Source organism: Sciurus carolinensis, chromosome 1, assembly GCF_902686445.1.
Source record: "Sciurus carolinensis chromosome 1, mSciCar1.2, whole genome shotgun sequence".
NCBI lineage: Eukaryota > Metazoa > Chordata > Mammalia > Rodentia > Sciuridae > Sciurus > Sciurus carolinensis.
This window is the reverse complement of record NC_062213.1, coordinates 151,794,906-151,815,407: the sequence shown is the minus strand read 5'-3', so window position 1 is coordinate 151,815,407 and position 20,502 is coordinate 151,794,906. Positions and strand designations below refer to the sequence as shown.

Genomic DNA, 20,502 nt, shown 5'->3' with positions numbered 1-20,502 from the left:
AATATCTTAGAAAATAGTCTCAAGTTTTTTAATTTCTCTTTATTGTAAGAAGCATGCTACTTCATTTGGGTAAAAACTAAATATAAAAGCCACCCAAAGCATTTTTTCCTCAGGGATTAACAAGAATTACTATCCTACCTTTTGATGTAACATGCTAATTATATATTTGGGCAAATGCATATTTGGGCAGAAGTTATTGTCAACTTCCCATTTTTGGACACACAACTCTACTTGGAAATCTTTTGGGATCTCTTCCCATTACCTGCATGGATATCCCAAAGATACTACTTAATATAATTATTATTATTTATTCATAATTTATATAGAGAATAGTCTCTAAAGTATGACAGTAGCTTGTAATAACTTGATTAAATTTTTTCAGAGATCACCAATCACTTAAATGTTTGACCTACTGCTAATCCAGTCATCTAGGTAGGCCTAAAGATAGGATATAACCCAAAAACCTGTTTATCATCTAGAAGGGTAGGAAGGAGGGGGAAGTCCTGTGAGGCAGAATGTGAGAAGAACACTATATGTTCTATACTAGAGCATTTTCTCAAGCAGCTCAACACTCACTGTATTGCATTTGGTTGTACTACTGCACATAAAATGGAGTAGCTTTGTGAGCATGCTTGCTGAAATTATTTTTGTTAAATTTCTTTTTATAAACTTCTAGGTTGAAATAAACCTAAAACGATATCCAACTCCTTACCCAGAGGATTTAAAGAATATGGTAAAATCTGTTCAAAATCTGGTGGGTAAGCCAAGCCATGGAGTGCGTGTTGAGAATTCAAATCCAACTGCTAACACGGAGCAAACTGTGAAAGAAAAATTTGAACACAAGTGGCCGGTAGCCCCAAAGGAGATTACAGTGGAGGTATTTGAAGGTTATTGGTAATTGCCAGTGTGGTTTGGATTTTTTTGGAATTCTAAATAATTTGGTTTATTTTTTTTAAACTGAATAGATCTTCCTTGATAAGTGCATTTTTTCCAAAAATACAAATAATCTGTTTTTTCTTTTAAATTATGAGGGCTGCAATTAATAAATCACAGATAAATGATGCCCTTATGCCCTAAAATTACTACAGCTCCAAAGTCCCAATACACAGAATGAACAGTTTGCCACCTAGCATGGCCTAGTCATTGATGTTATTTTGGCTACCCCAATTTTGTATAGTCACTAGGGAAAACTAAAGATATTTTTCATTCAGTAAATCTTAATAAAATTCTTAATAAGTTTTAGAGCAAATGTTTTAAAATATTTTTGGTTTGGGTTACAACCTTTACAGAAAACATTACTATTAACACTAAAAAGGGGAGATAAGTGAAACATAGGCTTATAGAATCTGGTCATGTGAAGCTTAATTCTTATATTTTAGAATGAGTTGGAAATTAATCCTTATTGATTTTTGTGGTCTGAAAAGAATTCAACTACATTTATGCCACCTCTACTATCTCATCAACTCTCCAGCTAATTTAGTTATTCATCTTTTTATCTTCATTAGAAACATAATTGGAATGATAAGTCTGGAAATTCATATCCTCAAAAATCTAGATTGATGAAACTCTTTTACAAATCTGCATTTCAAAGCATCAATTTATTGCACTTATTAAACACCAACTGCATATATAGCACTGTGCTAATAACTGTGAGAGAAAAGAAGAAATATAAAATGTGTCCATATCTCTCAAATAATTAAGTCCAGTCAGATAAACTTAACACGTTAGTGATAAGAGAACATATTTATTATATAGGTATGATCACATGATTGGTTGTGTGGTGGAGAATATAATGCTCTAATTAGGGCTGAAGTGCATATTAAAGATTGGGTTTTACAGTTAAAAAGAGAGGAGGGCATTCCAGGTAAAGGGATGATATTAAGCAAAAATAAACATAGTATGCATACCTGATGGCAGAGGTAACAGTCTGCCCTGGAAGAGGGAAATACAGCTAGAAATCTAAGGAAGAAAAATGTCTTAAGTATTTGTTTACATTACTTTTGTTCTTATAAAATAAGTATCATGGTGTATTTTTTTCCAAAATATTACACATATGTTATAGTAAAGCAAGAGACTTTTCTTTCATCTCTAAGATATTACAACAATATAAAAAGGGAAGAAGTCAGTATTTAGCAAGTGCACACTAAAGGTGCACATATACACTGTATATTTAAATCTCATGTGGTCACAGCTTAACATCAAGGTAACTATGTAGTCATGAAAACCTGTAAGCTAAGTAAATTTACATCAACAATAGGAAGACCCTAAAATTGCTTAATTTGGGATTAGCGTGATACAAAGAAGAGATGGCTTTGATTATGAACGTAATGATAACTCTACAGAGTAGTAAAGACAATAAATCTTAAAATTGTTCCACAAGCACTACAAGCTTAACAATTCCAAAATTCAATGTTCCTTCCCAAACTTGCTTTTGCTCCTGTATTCTTGATCTTGATCTGAGCTGGCACCATTATTTATGAGTTCTTTCAGTTTAGAAATTTGAGAAGTGTCCTGATTTATTTTTTATTTATTTGGCCCAAATAATTTGCCAAAGCCTGTATGTTTCAGCTGGAGAAATCGCCATAAGTCCACACCTCTGTTCTGCAGTCCTGTACTTTGTAAACTATTTACAAAACCATCAGTTTCTTGGATTACCTTGTTCCCCACTTCCTCATTGCCTTGCCAGTGGTCTTTCTAAGAAAAAAAGAAAAAGAAAAAACAAATAGAGGTAGGCAGGACCAGAAATAAACACAGAAAGAAAAAAACAAGGTATATAGATTAACAAATGCTATCAAGTAAGGGGGCAAATAAATCAGTACTTATTGCTCTTCTTTTATTTGCCAACTCTGTGTCAAGAGTTTTAACATGTGTTATGATAGACAAAGAGCCAGAAGAGCCAAAAAATAAGGAGAGCAGGTAGACATGTAGGTTCCCTGTCTTCTCATTTTCCTTTACAATGCCTTCCAGAGATTGCATTTGGATTCTCCCCAGATCTATATATGGCTAGACTTTCCTCTTTTTTCAAGTTTCAGCTTAAAGATTCCCTGAACAGGAAGCCTTCCCTGATAACCCTGATCATTTAGACCCTCTGATTTTCTCTATCACATTACCCTATTTACTTGCATTACACAGAATGAAAGGTTTATGATCATTTTGCTTATTGAATTCAGAGTGAATTTCATGAGGACAGTGACCATTTCTGTCTTGTCCATCATTATACAGATGGTCCTTGATTTATGATGGTTCAACTTTATGATGGTACAAAAGCAATATGCATTTAGCAGAAACCACCCTTTGAATTTTGACTTTTCATTTTTCACTGTGTTAGCATCATGTGACTATGATATTCTCTTGTAACACTGAGCAGCAACAGTAAGCCCCAACTTACAGCCAGTCACAAGATCATAAGGGTAAACAACTGATACTCTATAGGGTACTGTGTTGCTAAGCTATGATGTTTGGTAGGTAAGTGTATTAAATGCACTGTGATTTAATGATATTTTCAACTTATTGAGTTGCGACCCCAGTGTTAGTTGAGGAATATCTAAATTTCCAGGGTCTAGCACAGTGCCTAGTACAGAATAGGAGCACAATAAATTAATGGTTCATATAGTTAGCCTTACAAATTTGTTAACATGTCCATCTGTCCAATCACTTTGAGTTGGTTACTAAAGTCTAGGACAATTTCTGATGTTTTTGCTGAATTAATGATCTGTTGATTGTTGGCTGCTTTATGTATCCATGCTTTATCACCTGTGTGTTAACTGTTGGTAGATCGATTCCCTTAGTGTTTCAGTAATATTGTTACAGAGACCCTAAACCAAAATAAACACATAACAGTTTCCTATGACAACTTAATGGATACTCTGCTTTACTTAGTGGTCATTTGAAAAACAATACACATAAACAAAATAATAAGATTTTTTATCTCATTCTTAAGTAACCAAAACCAAAATATTATTGAAATGCAGGCACCCGTTGGACACTACTTACCTTCTCAAACATGGGAATTATAGTGGACACCACAACTCTGATTTCCGTTTGGCAATGATTTGCAAGCAGCACTTACATTTTGATCACTGCAACCATCCAAAATCCACCTTCACAAGGATTGTCATCAAAAAGACTGTGTGATCTCATGTTGAAACTAAGACCTGCTTGAGTTGGCTGTTTGCATTGTCTGATTGATGTCAAATAGTGCTTTGTTTCCCTCAGACATCTAATAAAATCCATGATATTTCAGTTAATTAGCAGTGGCACCCCTGGATGCCTCAGAACAGAGTTTGGGAACCAAAGAGAAGGGGTTTTAAGTGTAGCAGGCATGAATTGAAATCCTGGCTCTACATTGCTACTGATTATTTGACTTTGACAAGTCAAGTCACTAAAACCTTCCTGAGCCTTGGTTACTTTAACTTTAAAAATACAGATAATAAAAACACCCTTTTAGATATTTCGTAGAGATGAAATCAGGTGATAACATGCATTTATGCACAGCTCCAAGCACAGTTCCTGACACAGAGAAAGGCTAAAGTAAAGGATAATTCCCAATCTTCAAGAGAATAATGTGCCAATCCTTGCCCCATCTGGTGTTAATCCTCAGCAGGTCACTACCTGACACCTGTTCACCAAGTCTACCATAATCAAATATGTTCTGAACCTTTCCCTTTGTTAGGACACTGAGTCCAATTTCCCTCTATAGAGGGTCCTTATCTTTCTCCCAATAATAGAAAATAGTCAACTACCTTTGAAACTTTTCTTAAATTGCCTTTATTAATACTATACCTGGACTCTCAAAAGTTCAAAAAGGAACTATTTTTCCCTTTGATATCTACCTTCAATCATTTTCTCTATAGCAGTAATAGGCAAAATTTGAACAGTGGATAGGCAATTCAATAAAAAATGAATTTCTACCTTTTCATTCCCCTCCACTTCTCTCTCCTCACCAGAAGTATGGTTCATTGTGCTTAGAAAAGAACTCCTGATAAATCTGACTGCTTACCAATAACTTCTGATGTCTTCATTCACAGAAGCATCACCCAACTTTTCCAACAAGAACTTGAATTCTCTAACCTCTATAAAAGAATTTCCAGAGACAAATGCAAGGTTTCATTCCCTTTATTGGACAGTTAACTTTGGTCTCTAAAACCCATTTGATAAATGAGTTTTTCTTAGGATAGACAATATGGTGGACACAATATCCTATAGAACACCATGAAGTTGGACAAATCCAGTTCAAATCCTGGTTCTATCACTTCTTAATGTTGCAACTTGGAATTATGACTTTATCTTTCTGTGCCTCCATTTGCTTTTCTGTAAAACAAAGATAATGATAAATATTTTTAAATAATACATAATTAAGAACAAGGTTGTCTTTTAAATAACTGAGAGATAATAGTTAATACTTATATAGTTATATCTGTAATTCAAACATAAAAGCACAGTTGCAGATGTATAATCTATGCTTCATCCATCATCACCATCATCATCATCATATCATCATCACCTCCACCACCACTTTGCTCATACAAATAAGAACATTTTCCTAGATCAGAAAGATCTATCATTCTTGCTTCAGCAGTGTCATGCCCTGACATGGAGAACCACAGAACTCTAAAGAAGAGATGCAAAGTCATGACTAACTGATAATCATACTGTTTTCCTGGGCACTAAGGCTCTTTTTGCTTCACAATAGAAATACTTGAGCAGGATCAGAAAATTGTATCTGAGTCAGACCCTACCTACCATGCAGAATTCTGCTCACAAATTGGGGATACAAGTTTGAAAGTTTAATCTATATAAACAAGATGAGTTGAGTACTGAATGTACAGGACATAAAGAAGAAGTTAAACCCTTAGTTATGTTTATGTTCTGTGCTTGTATACAACTATTTGGTACGCTTTTTGTGTCCGTTTTATTTTTGGTTTTGGTTTTGATTGAAATAAAATTCCTATGCTTGTATTAGGTATTATAAAATATTTACTTTTTAAGTTATTATTTCATTCAAATAAATTACCTTTAGATTCATAAACTGTTGGTACTAGATAGAAATTAGCACCAGTTCCTATTAACTACTATCTTCATATTACTGATGAATTGAATAAGGCCAAGAAAAGTACACTAACTTACCCAAGATAACCTGATTAATAAGTGATAAACACGAATAAGATGGAAATAAGACACCTTGTACCTGAAATTTTTTGACAAATCAACATATTTTATGCCTTTAATGGTGCTGTTTCTCAGGCTTATACCTTCTTCTTATAAATTGCTCTCAAGGTGTGTAAAGGTTTTTATTCTCTATTATGACATCTTAAAACTTCACCAAAAAAGATTTTATGCTGAACTTTGAGATTATTTTTAAAATTCATGAAAATATAGGTTTATCTCTTTAGCCCCAGGATTTTCATCAACCCCACTCTATTTCTTATCCCTCTTCTAATTTGATTCTTCGTTTTAAGTCCCTAATGCTCCCTCACTGGGAGGCAACACAATTTAGGGGAAGATCTCTGGCCTGGAAGCCAGAAGAATCATGCTCCAATTCTGTCTTTGTCTAACTATATGTGTAGGCCTGAGCTTGTTCTCAGAAACTGCCTTGAAACAATGAAAGGGTAAGACTAAATGGTCTTTCTGTCTTCTATCGCAATATTCCTTTTCAAAAATTAACACATACTATGTATACCCTGTTTCTTCACAGGCAAATATTCTCATAGAAGTAAAAAAAAAAATTTTTTTAAAGATAGAACTTAAATATCAGTTAAAGAAATGGATTTGTATTGCTGCAAAACCCAAAGACCTAAGCCTGTCTCTGTGGGAGTACTTGGCAATATTTAAAATTTATAGTAAAAGTCTCTGTCTGTTCATTACAACAACCAATTATTTATTGGGTGGGTCTTTTTAAATTTCTAATACTTTTGTCCTCAAGGATATTCTTTCTCCGATTAATAATATATTTCTAAATGTGTCAATGTTCCAAAATAACAAAACACTAAATAATAACTGAAAATTCTTTGAACTTGAATTAACATTAAGTTTAAGCAAGAGACATAAAGATAACTGCTGTGCATAAATTTTTGTCACTACTTAATTTTTACATGTAGAAGAAAGCAAGAATTTGGCATTTTGCCTTCCCTAATGCTCCCCCACTCTCTGGTTAACTGGGAATAGAGGTTTGAATTACTTAAGTTTAAAATGCATGTTTTTAACGTGTTCGTTTATCATTACAAAGTTATGTTCTTGTCCACTGAAGTGCAATACGTTCAATGAATGGATATAGAATGAGGACTTAGCAGGCCACACTGGTCACCAGAAAACTAGAAAACTTCAGAAGAAAGCATGGCAAGACAGGAGTAGTGGAGGAGATCCTTCCCTGATAAACAGCAGCAGTTAGGAGGGAGAGTGGCAGAAAGAGCAGATTATATAGGACCAAGGGGGCACATTCATGTGGCAAGGAATGAAAAAAAAAAATCCCGATGGTCAATGATATCTTTTCCCCCTAGAACTCTTAGAGCATTTACCTACTAGATGTCTTACATGTGTATATATCATATATATGTATGGATCTTACTACTCATATAGAGCTTATAAATCAGTACTGCATTAAAATGAGTTGTATCTTGTCTCCCCAAGCAGACTGCAAATTCTCAGAGGGCCACATTTTGTCTTTCTTTGGAAACTCTACAGTTCTTTGCACAGTGCCAGCCATAAAAACAGCAGTCAAAAATATGATGAAAAAAATAGTATGCAACTTAGAGATACATATGGTTTATTTTTCCCAGTGCCCCATAGTCAATTAAATTCTAGAGTCACATTTTTAATCTGAGCCAAATAAAGATATTGCCATCTTGGTTAACCATTGTTTAAATGTTTACTTTCCTTGTCCTGTATTATTATATCTCTCAGGATTCTTTTGTTCATCCAGCTAATGAAATGAGGATTGGGGAACTTCACCCTTCATTAGCTGAGACCCCTCTGTACCCACCCAAACTTGTTCTGCTAGGGAAGGACAAAAAAGGTAACATCATGAAGCTGATATGGAAAATATGCTACGAATGCATGTGCATGACGAATCACCAGTTGTACATTATGATATGCCATAGTCTATTAAAATTATTTTATAAATACATGTTCTAACTTTAATCAGTATAGAATCTGTTTTTCCTACTTACTTTTCTGTTTGTAATTGTCAATATTCGTAGCATTATAACATGTTTCCCTTTAAATTTCAGAATCAACTGATGAGTCTGAAGTTGACAAAACTCACTGTCTGAATAACAGTGTTTCCTCAGGCACTTACTCAGACTACTCGCCTTCCCAGGCTTCCTCAGGATCCTCTAACACCCGGGTTAAAGTGGGGTCCTTGCAGACAACAGCTAAAGATGCAGTTCATAATTCTTTGTGGGGTAACAGGTGTGTTTAGAATTCCCGCTTTTCTGTTCCCAATTGCTTATTTTTCAGCAACTTTTTTTTTTAATGGAATCTTCCTAATTTTGGAATTGTATTCAGCACATGAGTGGTATAGAAGACAGAAGGGGCAGGTAAGCAAACGTAGTTCACTGGGACTTCCAAGAGCAAATGAATACACCTTACAGGGTGAGGCAGTTGATTAAGTGGGTGATGGCAAGAGATTAATATGAAGACATGAGAGGACTAGAAAACTTAAAAGTCAGAAATTGTGTTTGACCAACACATGTTTATGAAGCATGTGGACAATCCAGAATGGTGTTATAGGCTAAATAAGATGCATGTGAAGCACTATGTGCCTGGCACAAAGTAAATATTCCATCCATCTCCTTCATCGGCATCATCATCATCATCACCATCACTGTTTATTACCACCTGAAGTTAGTATGTGAGTAAAGGTACCTCAGCTTTCCAGAATGACTCCTACTCATTATTACTCCCATTTTATAGATGAAAGAAACAAAAGCCACATTGCATTAAAAAAAATGACTCAGTGAGATAGTATTTGCCCTCCTACTTGCCCAGTTTTATAATTTGTGGCTACAGTTTTATACTACAAGTAACAAAAGTCGTCATATGATTTAAGTGGTCATAACTTTGACTCCTATTAAACTGATGATGTAGTCCCTCTTGGCAATGCCTTCTTTACTAACTCATCAATAATTATTTCTCTTCATCAATGACCATGATAAAAATATTAACTCTAAGGCTTTTTTAATTGTAGATGGACACAATACCTTTATTTTATTTATTTATTTTTATGTGGTACTGAGGAGCGAACCCAGTGCCTCACTGTGTTAGGTGAGCGCTCTACCACTGAGCAACAACCCTAGCCCTTAACTCTAAGTTTTATGTGAGCTGTACTAATCAAAGTAGTTTTGGAAAATGCTTTATAAATGCACATTTTTCCAGTTAACAGAAGCCCGCAAAAGCATTTCCTTTATTAATAAACTATACATTTTTCAATATTATTGGTGTGCAAATGGTTTTCAATAAAGTTAGAAAGAAGAACATATACTAGAGATACTTGACAGACTCTCACTGTTGTAAACATGCCAGAGATGTAAAGTCAGTATAATTTACATTCTAGAAAGAGATATATGAATATGCTCCCTACTTCAACAATAGTATTAGTGTCTTCAAGACCTGGCCTTATTTGAAGACTTTTTGTATCCATCAGTTATATCAAGCATTGTTATGAAAAGTACTCTCAAGCAATAGTTGGGAAACAGACTGAATCAGAATCTTTAGGGATAAATACTGGGAAACAGATGATTGTAATTAACAGTCAGGTTTGAGGGTCATTACTGAAGACATATATGTCATCCATTCATTCCTTCAACAAATACATGTTTAACACCTACTATGTGCCAAGCCCTATTCTTAGCCTGAAGAGAAAAAGATCTCTGTCCTCATGAGTTTGCATTCTAGCAGAGGACACGAGATGATATACAATAAATATCAAAGGTAAGTAAATTTTAAAATGTGGTAGAAGGTGATTATTACTAGGAGGAAGTGAAAGAGGAGGGTAAAAGGAGTGAATTTGGGGGGTATGGCAGACATGAAATAATTCTATCTTAATCCAAAGTCAGGTGGGGATGAATAATCAGCTCAACAGACATGGTGGCCTCCTTCCAGTGCTTATTCGTCTTGACAGAAACCAACTCTTCCTTATTTTTATATTTATTCTTCCCATTGTGTTTACAGGATTGCACAATCTTTCCCACAGCCTCTTGATGCAAAGCCATTGCTCAGCCAGCGGGAGGCTGTTCCCCCAGGGAACCTACCACAGAGACCTGACCGGCTGCCAATGAGCGATGCTTTCACTGACAACTGGACTGATGGCTCCCATTATGACAACACAGGGTTTGTTGCTGAGGAAACCACAGCAGAGAATGCCAACAATAATCCTCTCTTGAGTTCGAAATCTAGAAGCACATCTTCTCATGGACGCAGGCCTTTGATCAGGCAGGATAGGATCGTTGGTGTTCCCCTGGAACTCGAGCAGTCTACACACAGACACACACCAGAAACAGAAGTGCCTCCTTCCAATCCTTGGCAGAATTGGACCAGAACCCCTAGTCCATTTGAAGACAGGACCGCTTTTCCTTCCAAATTAGAGACAACCCCCACTACCAGCCCTTTGCCTGAAAGGAAAGACCATATGAAAGAATCTACTGAAATACCTAGTCCTTTTTCTCCAGGAGTGCCATGGGAGTATCATGATTCCAACCCCAACAGGAGTCTTGGTAATGTCTTTTCTCAAATCCACTGCCGCCCAGATTCTTCTAAAGGTGTCATTTCAATTAGCAAAAGCACAGAGAGGCTTTCCCCACTAATGAAAGATATAAAGTCCAATAAATTCAAAAAGTCACAGAGTATTGATGAGATTGACATTGGTACATACAAGGTTTATAACATACCATTAGAAAACTATGCTGCTGGAAGTGATCACTTAGGAAGCCACGAACGACCAGATAAACTGTTGGGACCAGAGCATGGCATGTCCAGCATGTCACGAAGTCAGTCGGTCCCAATGCTGGACGACGAGATGCTCACTTATGGAAGTAGCAAAGGGCCACAACAGCAGAAAGCTTCTATGACAAAAAAAGTCTACCAATTTGACCAAAGCTTCAATCCTCAAGGAGCCGTCGAAGTTAAAGCTGAAAAGAGGATACCACCCCCTTTTCAACACAATTCAGAGTATGTGCAACAGCCCAGCAAGAACATGGCCAAGGATTTGGTTAGTCCTAGAGCTTACAGAGGATACCCACCAATGGAGCAAATGTTCTCATTTTCTCAGCCATCTGTTAATGAGGATGCTGTGGTGAACGCCCAATTTGCAAGCCAAGGAGCCAGGGCGCCCTTCTTGAGGAGAGCCGACTCCCTGGCAAGCTCCACAGAAATGGCCATGTTTAGAAGGGTCAGTGAACCTCACGAGCTGCCTCCAAGTGATAGGTACGGCAGACCTCCATACAGGGGAGGGCTGGATCGCCAAAGCAGCGTTACAGTGACTGAGTCCCAGTTCCTGAAGAGGAATGGCAGGTATGAAGACGAACATCCTTCATATCAAGAAGTGAAAGCTCAGGCGGGAAGTTTTCCAGTTAAAAACCTAACCCAGAGGAGGCCATTGTCTGCAAGAAGCTACAGTACAGAGAGTTACGGTGCCTCCCAAACCAGGCCAGTTTCAGCTAGGCCGACTATGGCAGCTCTTTTGGAAAAAATACCGTCTGACTATAACTTGGGTAACTATGGTGACAAGCCATCAGATAACAGTGATATAAAGACGAGGCCCACCCCTGTGAAGGGAGAGGAGAGCTGTGGTAAAATGCCTGCAGACTGGAGACAGCAGCTGCTTAGACATATAGAAGCTAGAAGGTTAGACAGGGTATGTTTGGCATTTCTCTGTAAGAATATCCCTCCTGCCTTTAGTTTTACTTTTTTGGCATTTCTAAGCACATGTAGCGAAGCATGAACTACATAAATGAATAGATGATCAGCACTTATTTATTTTTCTATTGTGGGGGGAAATGATCCTAATAGTTTTTCAAGGGTATTGCTTAATGCTTTCTGAGAGTCCATAACCTGCAGGTGAATTATTTATCAAATCTAGCCTAACTATTGTTAGTAAGAAAGAATTCGACTCTATTATATGGGATGGTGTTTCAATTGTTTTCTAGCCATTAAGGCAAGGCAAAATGCCTCTCCTAGGACACAAAACTGCTCTCTGGTGACCTAAAGAGTATGGTTTTTATTGAATCTATAAAAAGTGAGTATTTCACCCTTTTCTTCACGGACTCACTTATGTTAAACTCGGGCCTAATTTGTTTACAAAATTTTCACATAGTTACTGCTATGGGACTACTAAAGTTATTACTTCTAATGAGCAATAATCTTCCCAGCAAGAAAAAGAAAAAGAAAATAAGCAGAGATTAAATGCCCTCCTACACACTATTTTATTTAATAAAAATCCTGCCATTTAGAATATTGGTTTTTATATAGAAGGAAATGTATAAATTCCAATTTTACTACAGACAACAAAAGCAGATGATGTCTATATAAAGACTACAGACATACAGATTAGTATGTATATTGCAACAAAAGAAAGCAAATCAATCCTAACTCAATTAAAAATTGAGTAGTAATAGTATGGACTGCACAGTGCAGTGATTGGGAGAGTTAAAAAACAGGTTATAAAGCCTCGAATTGCTTTTTTGTTGTTTTTGCTTGTTCAAATCTCTCTAAGAGAAATCTGGTACTTCATTTTCTAGAACTACTATCAACTTACTGTCATCATTCAGTATACCTTGTAGCTTTGGTGTAGAGGGCTTTGTGTGTGCTCTGCATTGACATTAGAACCTTGAAGATTTTTTGTTTGTGTGAAATTGGGGCCTTTTGTTCTCATTTTCGAAGTTTGAATGCTCTGTGTAAACTGGGAATCTGGATAACAAGATGCTATCGGAATGTTTCACTTAATAGTTTTAGTATTTTTTTGTCCTGTGAAAAACTCAGGTCACTGCATTTATTATGTATTTCTTTAGTATTGAATTTTGTGTTTTCAGGTTTATTCCTTTTAAATACTTACACTATTGTAGGTCGTGTCTACATGACAAGAAAACAATTTTTTAGGGAAAGAGTAAACTAATAAATGTGGGTGTGGGTGTTAGTTTCTCAGTGTGGAAATTGGTTCTGCCTTGCAAAGTATTTCATCAGAATGTCTGTTTCAAATAGGTTGCTCAGTCCCATTGAAGGGAGCCTCATCAAAGCCGCATGACTGGCTGTCAGTGGGAGACACCTGGTCGGTTGTCACCATGCCTTACCTCAAGTTATACCCTCCATGTAGACAGATAACTTGGAGGGCGAAAATATTTGGGGCCAAATAATACAGTACAGTTTGGGAACTCTGGCCTCGTGTAGACACGACCATACGTAACAGGGTAAGATGAACTAGTCAAGAAAGGTTATAAGAAGCTTTGTGAAGCATATGTACAATGACTAGTAATTTGAGGCAGCAGAGGAGTGAGTGGAAACGAAACATGAAAACAAAAAGATGAAGTTCTAAGTATTTGGTACCATCAGTTTTTTACTACTATTTTAGATACATGGTTCCTCTCCTTTGATTCAACAACTGAAAACTAGATGGTTCCTCTACATGGAGCAATAAGTTGGGGGACCGGGGATGTATAGGAATGGGGAGGGGGATCAGCAGTGACTAAAAGTGAATCCATGTGTAATTTCTCTTATTGTGATGATACCTCCCTTTTTAATTAGTCTCCACATATCCTGTTTGTTTATAATCCCTTGGACCTATCTTTAATTTTTCAGAGCAATTTCAACATATATTCAATAGTTTCTCATTTAATTCCAAGAAGTTAAATTGCCTTAGAGAATTGCTTCAAGTCTTTAGATGCTGGAAGTTCTTCCTTTTATTTTTCCCAAGTAGTGTTTCTTTCCCCCTTTCAATTGAGCTCCTGAGCAGTTCAGGTTATGAGTTACTTAAAACTCCCCAGCTACTCAACAAGATGAGCTCAGGCACCAAAGCACAGGCTTACTAGATAAAACTGATTTTGACACAGCTGTGCTGCTTAACATTCTGCCCAGAGTCTGACTGCACCAGACATGATGTGCTTTTTTCCCAGTGAAACTAAGTGGAAACATTGGAATCCCTAAAACTGAATAGCTACACTAGAAGCTACAAGATATTTGTGATTCCACATAAATGACAACTAACTGCCTAGAGGCTGGATATGGAATAAGGTTAATATTCCAACATAATGTTGGCAAAGATCTCAGTGCTGACCTTAGAGAGGCAGCTCCAGTGCCACCCTAGATAAAAGATGCTTATGTTCCCCTTTAGTTTAACCTCAAAGCTCACACTTCACTGCAGATTGCCACTATGACAGAAAATTCAAAACATGAACCCATATGTCCTACTCTTCTATAGGAGCTGAAAGAGCACTAGACTGGAGTGATCTAAACCCTAAGGAATCATACAAGTGCCACATCAAGATGTTTAGTGTCTTTTTCACTTTGGGCATGGTGACTGCAAAAAAGTCTCTATATGAAATAATCATGAATTCATAACAAGTATGATTTGTAGACAAGTACCTCACCAGGAGTATAAGACTTTCAGTATTGCTCAATGAAACATTGATGCTAAAAATCATTACTTTACATATAATGCTCTCAGAATAGAATAGTTACCTGCTTGTAATGCTCAGTAATATTCAGTTAAGAAAAGCTGTACTTAATTTCTATGGATAATTTCTTCCAAAATAAGAGAATTAAAGAAACCAAATGCTGTCAATGATTAGATTACCATTGTAGACTGCAGATTTGATAACACAGCATCTAAAATGTTTTAATTTTTCAAGTAAGTTCTGTTGAAAAAAGTTATCAATCATTTAGAATAATTTTAGATGCACCTGATGAAGAGTAGCCAAAATGTAAATAAGCATTTAGATGCATTTGATAAGTAGCATTAATAATTCATAAATTATAATTAATGTAATTATGAAATTTTCTTGTTTAAAAGGTATTTAGAAAATAAATATAATATATGGTTCCACCTCCAACTTATTTGATTGGTATAAGTGAATTAATAAGTGAATTTAATCAAGTCAAAAGTCAGAATTGATTTTTTTTGACTAGCTGTTTCTCTGAGTTGCTATAATTATGACTATTGACTTGAGCAATAAAGAAGAAAGATCTTGACTTTAACATTGCAATGCAGTAGTTTAAGACAGATTTAGAAGATAATATTTGTCTTTCATATGTGAGATCTCACAATGTGAAAGAGACCATGAGATTTGTAGCCAATAAAATTTGGTTAAGATCAATTTGAATTTTCAAAATTAATACCCTACCACAGATGGATAAAATTTATCCAAAGTCACTACTATCATGGTCTCAAAGAGACAGATTTTATGCCTTTGAGTTAGCAGCAAGTGCAAGACAGAATGTATCTTCTTTGCTTTTTGTCTTTTCTGTAGTTTTGGATGGTACTCATTATGTGCATAACTAACACTGTTGACTGTATGCTTTTGTCTGATCAAGTGCATGTTTTTAAAAGAAAGTTACTGTTTGCCCGCTTAAAGTTAAATGTTATAAATTTAAACATGTTCATGTAATAATCAGTTTGTTGAGCATGTGTTCACATCCTGTCACATGATTATTTCCTCTACTCAGAATGCTGCTTACAAACACAACACAGTTAACCTTGGCATGCTGCCCTATGGAGGTATTTCAGCAATGCATGCAGGCAGAAGCATGACTTTAAACTTGCAGACTAAGTCTAAATTTGATCATCAAGAACTACCTCTTCAGAAAGTAAGTATGGACTGCCCTACATGTGTCAGCATACCAAAGCCAATTAATATTGTTTGTTCACTTAATGTATTTAGGCTGTACATACAACCCTGTTGATTAGACTCTTGAGAGTCCAAAAAGCACAAGGGCAAATAATGTAGAGCCTAAATTCTCAACTGCTAAATGTATATTCATAGCTAGACTGATTATGGGGTTCTTGCTTTTGGGACTGAGCTTTGCTTTTTGGATGGAGCAGGTCCATGGCTTTTTATGTTGCGTTAAGGCTCATTTTTCTTATTTCTCATTTTTTCTATTCTTCTTTGTTTTTCTCTTTTTGTGTTTATATATTTATTTTTTTTAATTTTTTTAACATAGCCCTATCTTCTCTTGGTGATGCATTCTGACAACAGAGCTGGAAATTATTATGGGATTTCAGTTGATTTCTTTAGAAAAGTTGCATACCCCTAAATTAGAATGGAAATTAAGTGCTTAGTCCTTCTAAATGCTTTTTCAGTCCATATTTTGGAAAATACAACACAGAAGTAAAAGATAAAAAACAAGTTTCAGGCTAAGTTAGCAATAGGTACCCTTCCTAGGTTAATGGAAAAGTAGCCAGTTTACACCTTTTAGATGGAAAGGCATGTACATTTGAAAGGGAATGTGCTATGAAGAGAAAACATTTTCATTGCCAAAGAAACATTTCTGCTTGTTATATTTAGGCAAAATTGAGAATGCCCATTTTACCTGTTTAAATTGATTAATGCTTTGTCTCTTACATTTCAGTGCAACTGAGTCATTTTCATAAAATACATAATTATAGCTGTATATTAATATAGTCATTAGCCTAGTAAGTTTTTGTGGAAAAAAAATACAAAATAGGGATCACAGAGGGACAGCAGATTCCAAACACATTTCTTTCCTAATAAAATTAATGAAAATATGGAACAAATTCTCTTCCCAGAGAATTTGTGTTTCAATGTCAAATTAGTCTTTAATAACTTTCCCTAACTCTAGATAGTTTGATTCCCACTGTGATGGAGTAACAAAATCAAAGAGACACATATCCACAGATTTTTCATCACTCAACATCTCTTGGGGGGGAAAAAAACGCCCTAATTAAATTGAGAACTTCTGAATATATTTTTTTCCAATCCTTAGTCTCCTGTATCATAACCAGTGGTGTGCTGATAACTTTCTCTTGAGAGGGAAGTGCTCTGATTTGTGGTGTTTGCTAATGTCCACAATATAAATACTCCCACTATGGCCACCTTAACATCACTGAACCCAGAAATGGGGTACATACTGCTGGCTCTCACAAGCCAGCACAAGTTGGCTCCAGAACACCATCAGCATGGCCATCTTACCTTGAATTCCCATTTTAATGCATTTTGTTATGTCCTCTCAGATGCCCAAGGCACTCATCATCTTTCCTAATAAAACCAATTTCAAAAAGGCCTTGAAATTTTTTCTGCACTAAGGAATAGATAAGATATCACAACTTACATGGCCGACTCTCCTAGAAAACTTGGGAATTAAATAGAAAGCAAATCTTTTAACCAAAACAATGAAATTTCAAAATCCAGTGAGCATATTAAAGAGATCTTACTATAAAGAAAGCTATTGCCTGAACCACCTGAAATTATGTCAAATGGAAATTCCCTAGTTTTGCCTAATTCGAGACCCTATTTATTCTCCAGATATTAACTAGTTACATCTATATTGCTGTATTAATTTTATGATGTGGTTTGGATACCCTAGAGAATGGATTCATTATCACTATAGCTTTAAGTTATTCTATAACAGAAATAAGACAGAATGTATTTAGGGACTTTTTTTAATCATCCTCTCTTGGGTACAGAGATAACCTACAGGAATTCTCTTTGTAAACCACATTACATTGCAACACAGAACAATTCAAATATTAAAATATTTCAGAATAAGTTGCCATTAATACTTTATTTCCTGCACACAAAAAAATGAAAAAGAAAAAGAGGAGGAAGAAGGTAAGGGATGAAAAAGGCACGAAGGGCAAGTACTTCATTACCCCAAAAGATTTTATGATTCAAAAATTATCAGTGTAAGTACTATATAACCTTTAGCATTTAGGCGTCTTCTCACCCTATCACCAATTTGGAAACTTATGAGGCACTGGGTCTTTATGAGTTTCTTGAATTGCTCCCAGACTCCATTTCCTCCCATGGATTGCCATCTAAGTATCTGTCACTTCACCTCTCTACCAGTTGTTTCTCTGTTGCAGAGCTTTGATCTGAAAATTTGTATTATTTGTTTTGGTCAAACTTTAGAGTCAACCTTCCTTGAAATGCATTATCCCAGATTATCCATCCTTGGCTCTGCTGGCCATTGCTAACTAGTCCCGTGATGGATGGATCATTTCCCTGAATCCTTCTTGTCAGGAGAGGAGACTTGCAAGAATAATTTTCCTTAGAATTAGAAATGCATAAAAATTTATTATAATAATTTTGTCTTGCTACGTAAAATAATAAAAATTAGTGTCTTGGGCATTTAAGATTGCTTTTCAGCCCCTATATGCTCATTAGCTATGAGAATTGCACTAACATGTAAGGCAACATCTATTTATAAACATGTCTAGTAAAAAAATTGACAAAACTGTTCATTCCTTTGATTGGGAAATTCTGAACCAGTCTCTATTATTCATAAAATTCCTGAATGATAACCCTGGCCAACCTCAGTTAGGTATTGTAACAAATTACTCCAAGATGTCCTAGAACGAGTAAATGAAGTTTCCTAAGGAAGCTAAGTTAACATTTTCACCTTTTAAAAGTTAAGTATTGGAAATGGAGGTGCAGTGTACATTAGTATGGGTGATGCCCTGCCCAGGGGACATGCAGGGCTGCCTCTTGCAACCAAGAAGAAATAGTGCCTGTCTGAACTTCCTCTACTGCACAGAGACTGTCCTTAAACAAATTGTGCTAAACTAAGTAAGAATGTAACTATTTCTGAATGAAGACAATAATTCTGGCACTTAATGAAGCACTTATAAAGTGAATATTTACATGATGAAAAGGAAAGACACTCCCAGAGTTTGCTATGTGTTTTGACTATTTCTAAATTTTTCATATTTATTACATGCCAGATCAAGTATTGTACATTTTTCATGGATTGCAAGCTAAGTATAGGCTTCCTATACTATAAGCAATACATTTCATTTTCTGTAATAATTTTATGGAATCCTTTAAAATATTTTTAAAATATCAACAAATACAGCAAAATTAGTTTACTGAATTAATATCCTTTAATATTTTCAGTTGTTGATGTGTATGACAATTATTAGTACTTATGAACTACAGCATTTGACATACAAATCAGCTACTAAATTATAAAATAATTAGTATTTTTTGTTTGTTATTCACTCATTCATTCATTCATTTATTCCTTCATTTATCTTTTATTTACTGCCTTTCCAAAAAGCACTTAAGGCAACTTTCTATGATGTGATTAATGTTTCCATGTGCTTCTTCGGATGTGTTCTATTGTAATTGAGCTCAGTTATTGTCCTGAAATTTTATGTCATCAGAGAGAAATACAACATTGTAAAAAAATGTCAATTCAATCTACCATTTTACTTATCTAAATTAATGCTAGAATAAATAAATATTTCCACTGGGAGAAAACTAAAGACTAGGAATTACTGGACATCTGCTTCTTACCTAGGGGCATGAGATATTTTAAATATGTTACTTTTTCTCACAACTCACTAAAAACCCTCACAGGACATAAATATCTCCATGAATGAGGAAACTGAGGATCATGTGTCACAAAATATCTCACCTGCATTTTTATTGTTTTACTGTTGAATCCTTTATACCTATAATCACTATAGACAGAATTTAAATCTGATTCTGATTGGTACCCAGATCCAAGCTCTTTCTACAATACGATTCCTTCTCAAATGTTTGTAAAACCTGACATTTTCATAGAACATGAGTCATAATAGTTGATAAACCTCCTTCATATGCATTATTATCTCATGTCATCTTCAATACAATCCAGAGAAGTAAATGTTACAGAATGTAAAAAGAATACACAAGTAGAATATTTTAACTAATGACCCTAGTCATTACCCATGTGCCACAAGGATCTGCTGTCTTTGTTGACTGCGCTTAATGAATGCTAGTAATTACCTGTGCTTTTCAGACCCACTTGCATTTCCTGAGTATTCAGTGTCACCAAGAAATATGCTTGGTAGCAGTGAAAGGCTAAAGATTATGGACTCAAGAAAATCACACGTTAATCAAATAGGCTGCTGCAGCACCAGAGACAGTCAGGGCTGGGGAAGAAATCATTGGTCTTTCCTAACTCCCTGTCTGCTGGATGTCTGTCTGCCAATGTAAACAGTGTGGTCTCTTCTCCACCAGAGAAATAGAACATTTTATCTTCCTATTCTTTTATTTTTAATTTCTATTATCAGAACATACCATAGAATCTACTGCTTCTTGACTTATAGAATGAGACACTAATATAAATGAATTATAATTTCAGGGAAGGGGAGGCTGAAGTCATGGAAATGTATGTATTAAATATTTCTTTTATGGAATTTTATCTGGGAGAAAATGACCCCATTTGTTTTATTAATTGATAAATTAATTGATACTCATCCTGCCAGCTTTTGTGTAGAGAAATCTGGAGAGCAATGTTTGCACCTAAACTATTTTTTAATTCTAATGTCCTTTCTTATTGGATCTATGCAAATGA

At 35.5% G+C, this 20,502-nt stretch overlaps 1 protein-coding gene across 1 annotated transcript in view; it reads left to right on the top strand.

Annotated features, from left to right (window-relative positions):
* The window catches only part of Lrrc7 (leucine rich repeat containing 7), a 518,752-nt gene that overhangs the window by 428,398 nt on the left and 69,852 nt on the right, over positions 1 to 20,502 (top strand). Inside the window, exons 18-22 of the mRNA XM_047519214.1 lie at positions 677 to 877; positions 7,900 to 8,011; positions 8,226 to 8,406; positions 10,168 to 11,848; positions 15,649 to 15,789. Of these exons, the coding sequence (XP_047375170.1) occupies positions 677 to 877; positions 7,900 to 8,011; positions 8,226 to 8,406; positions 10,168 to 11,848; positions 15,649 to 15,789 (2,316 nt within the window). The remainder of the gene's footprint in view (positions 1 to 676; positions 878 to 7,899; positions 8,012 to 8,225; positions 8,407 to 10,167; positions 11,849 to 15,648; positions 15,790 to 20,502) is intronic.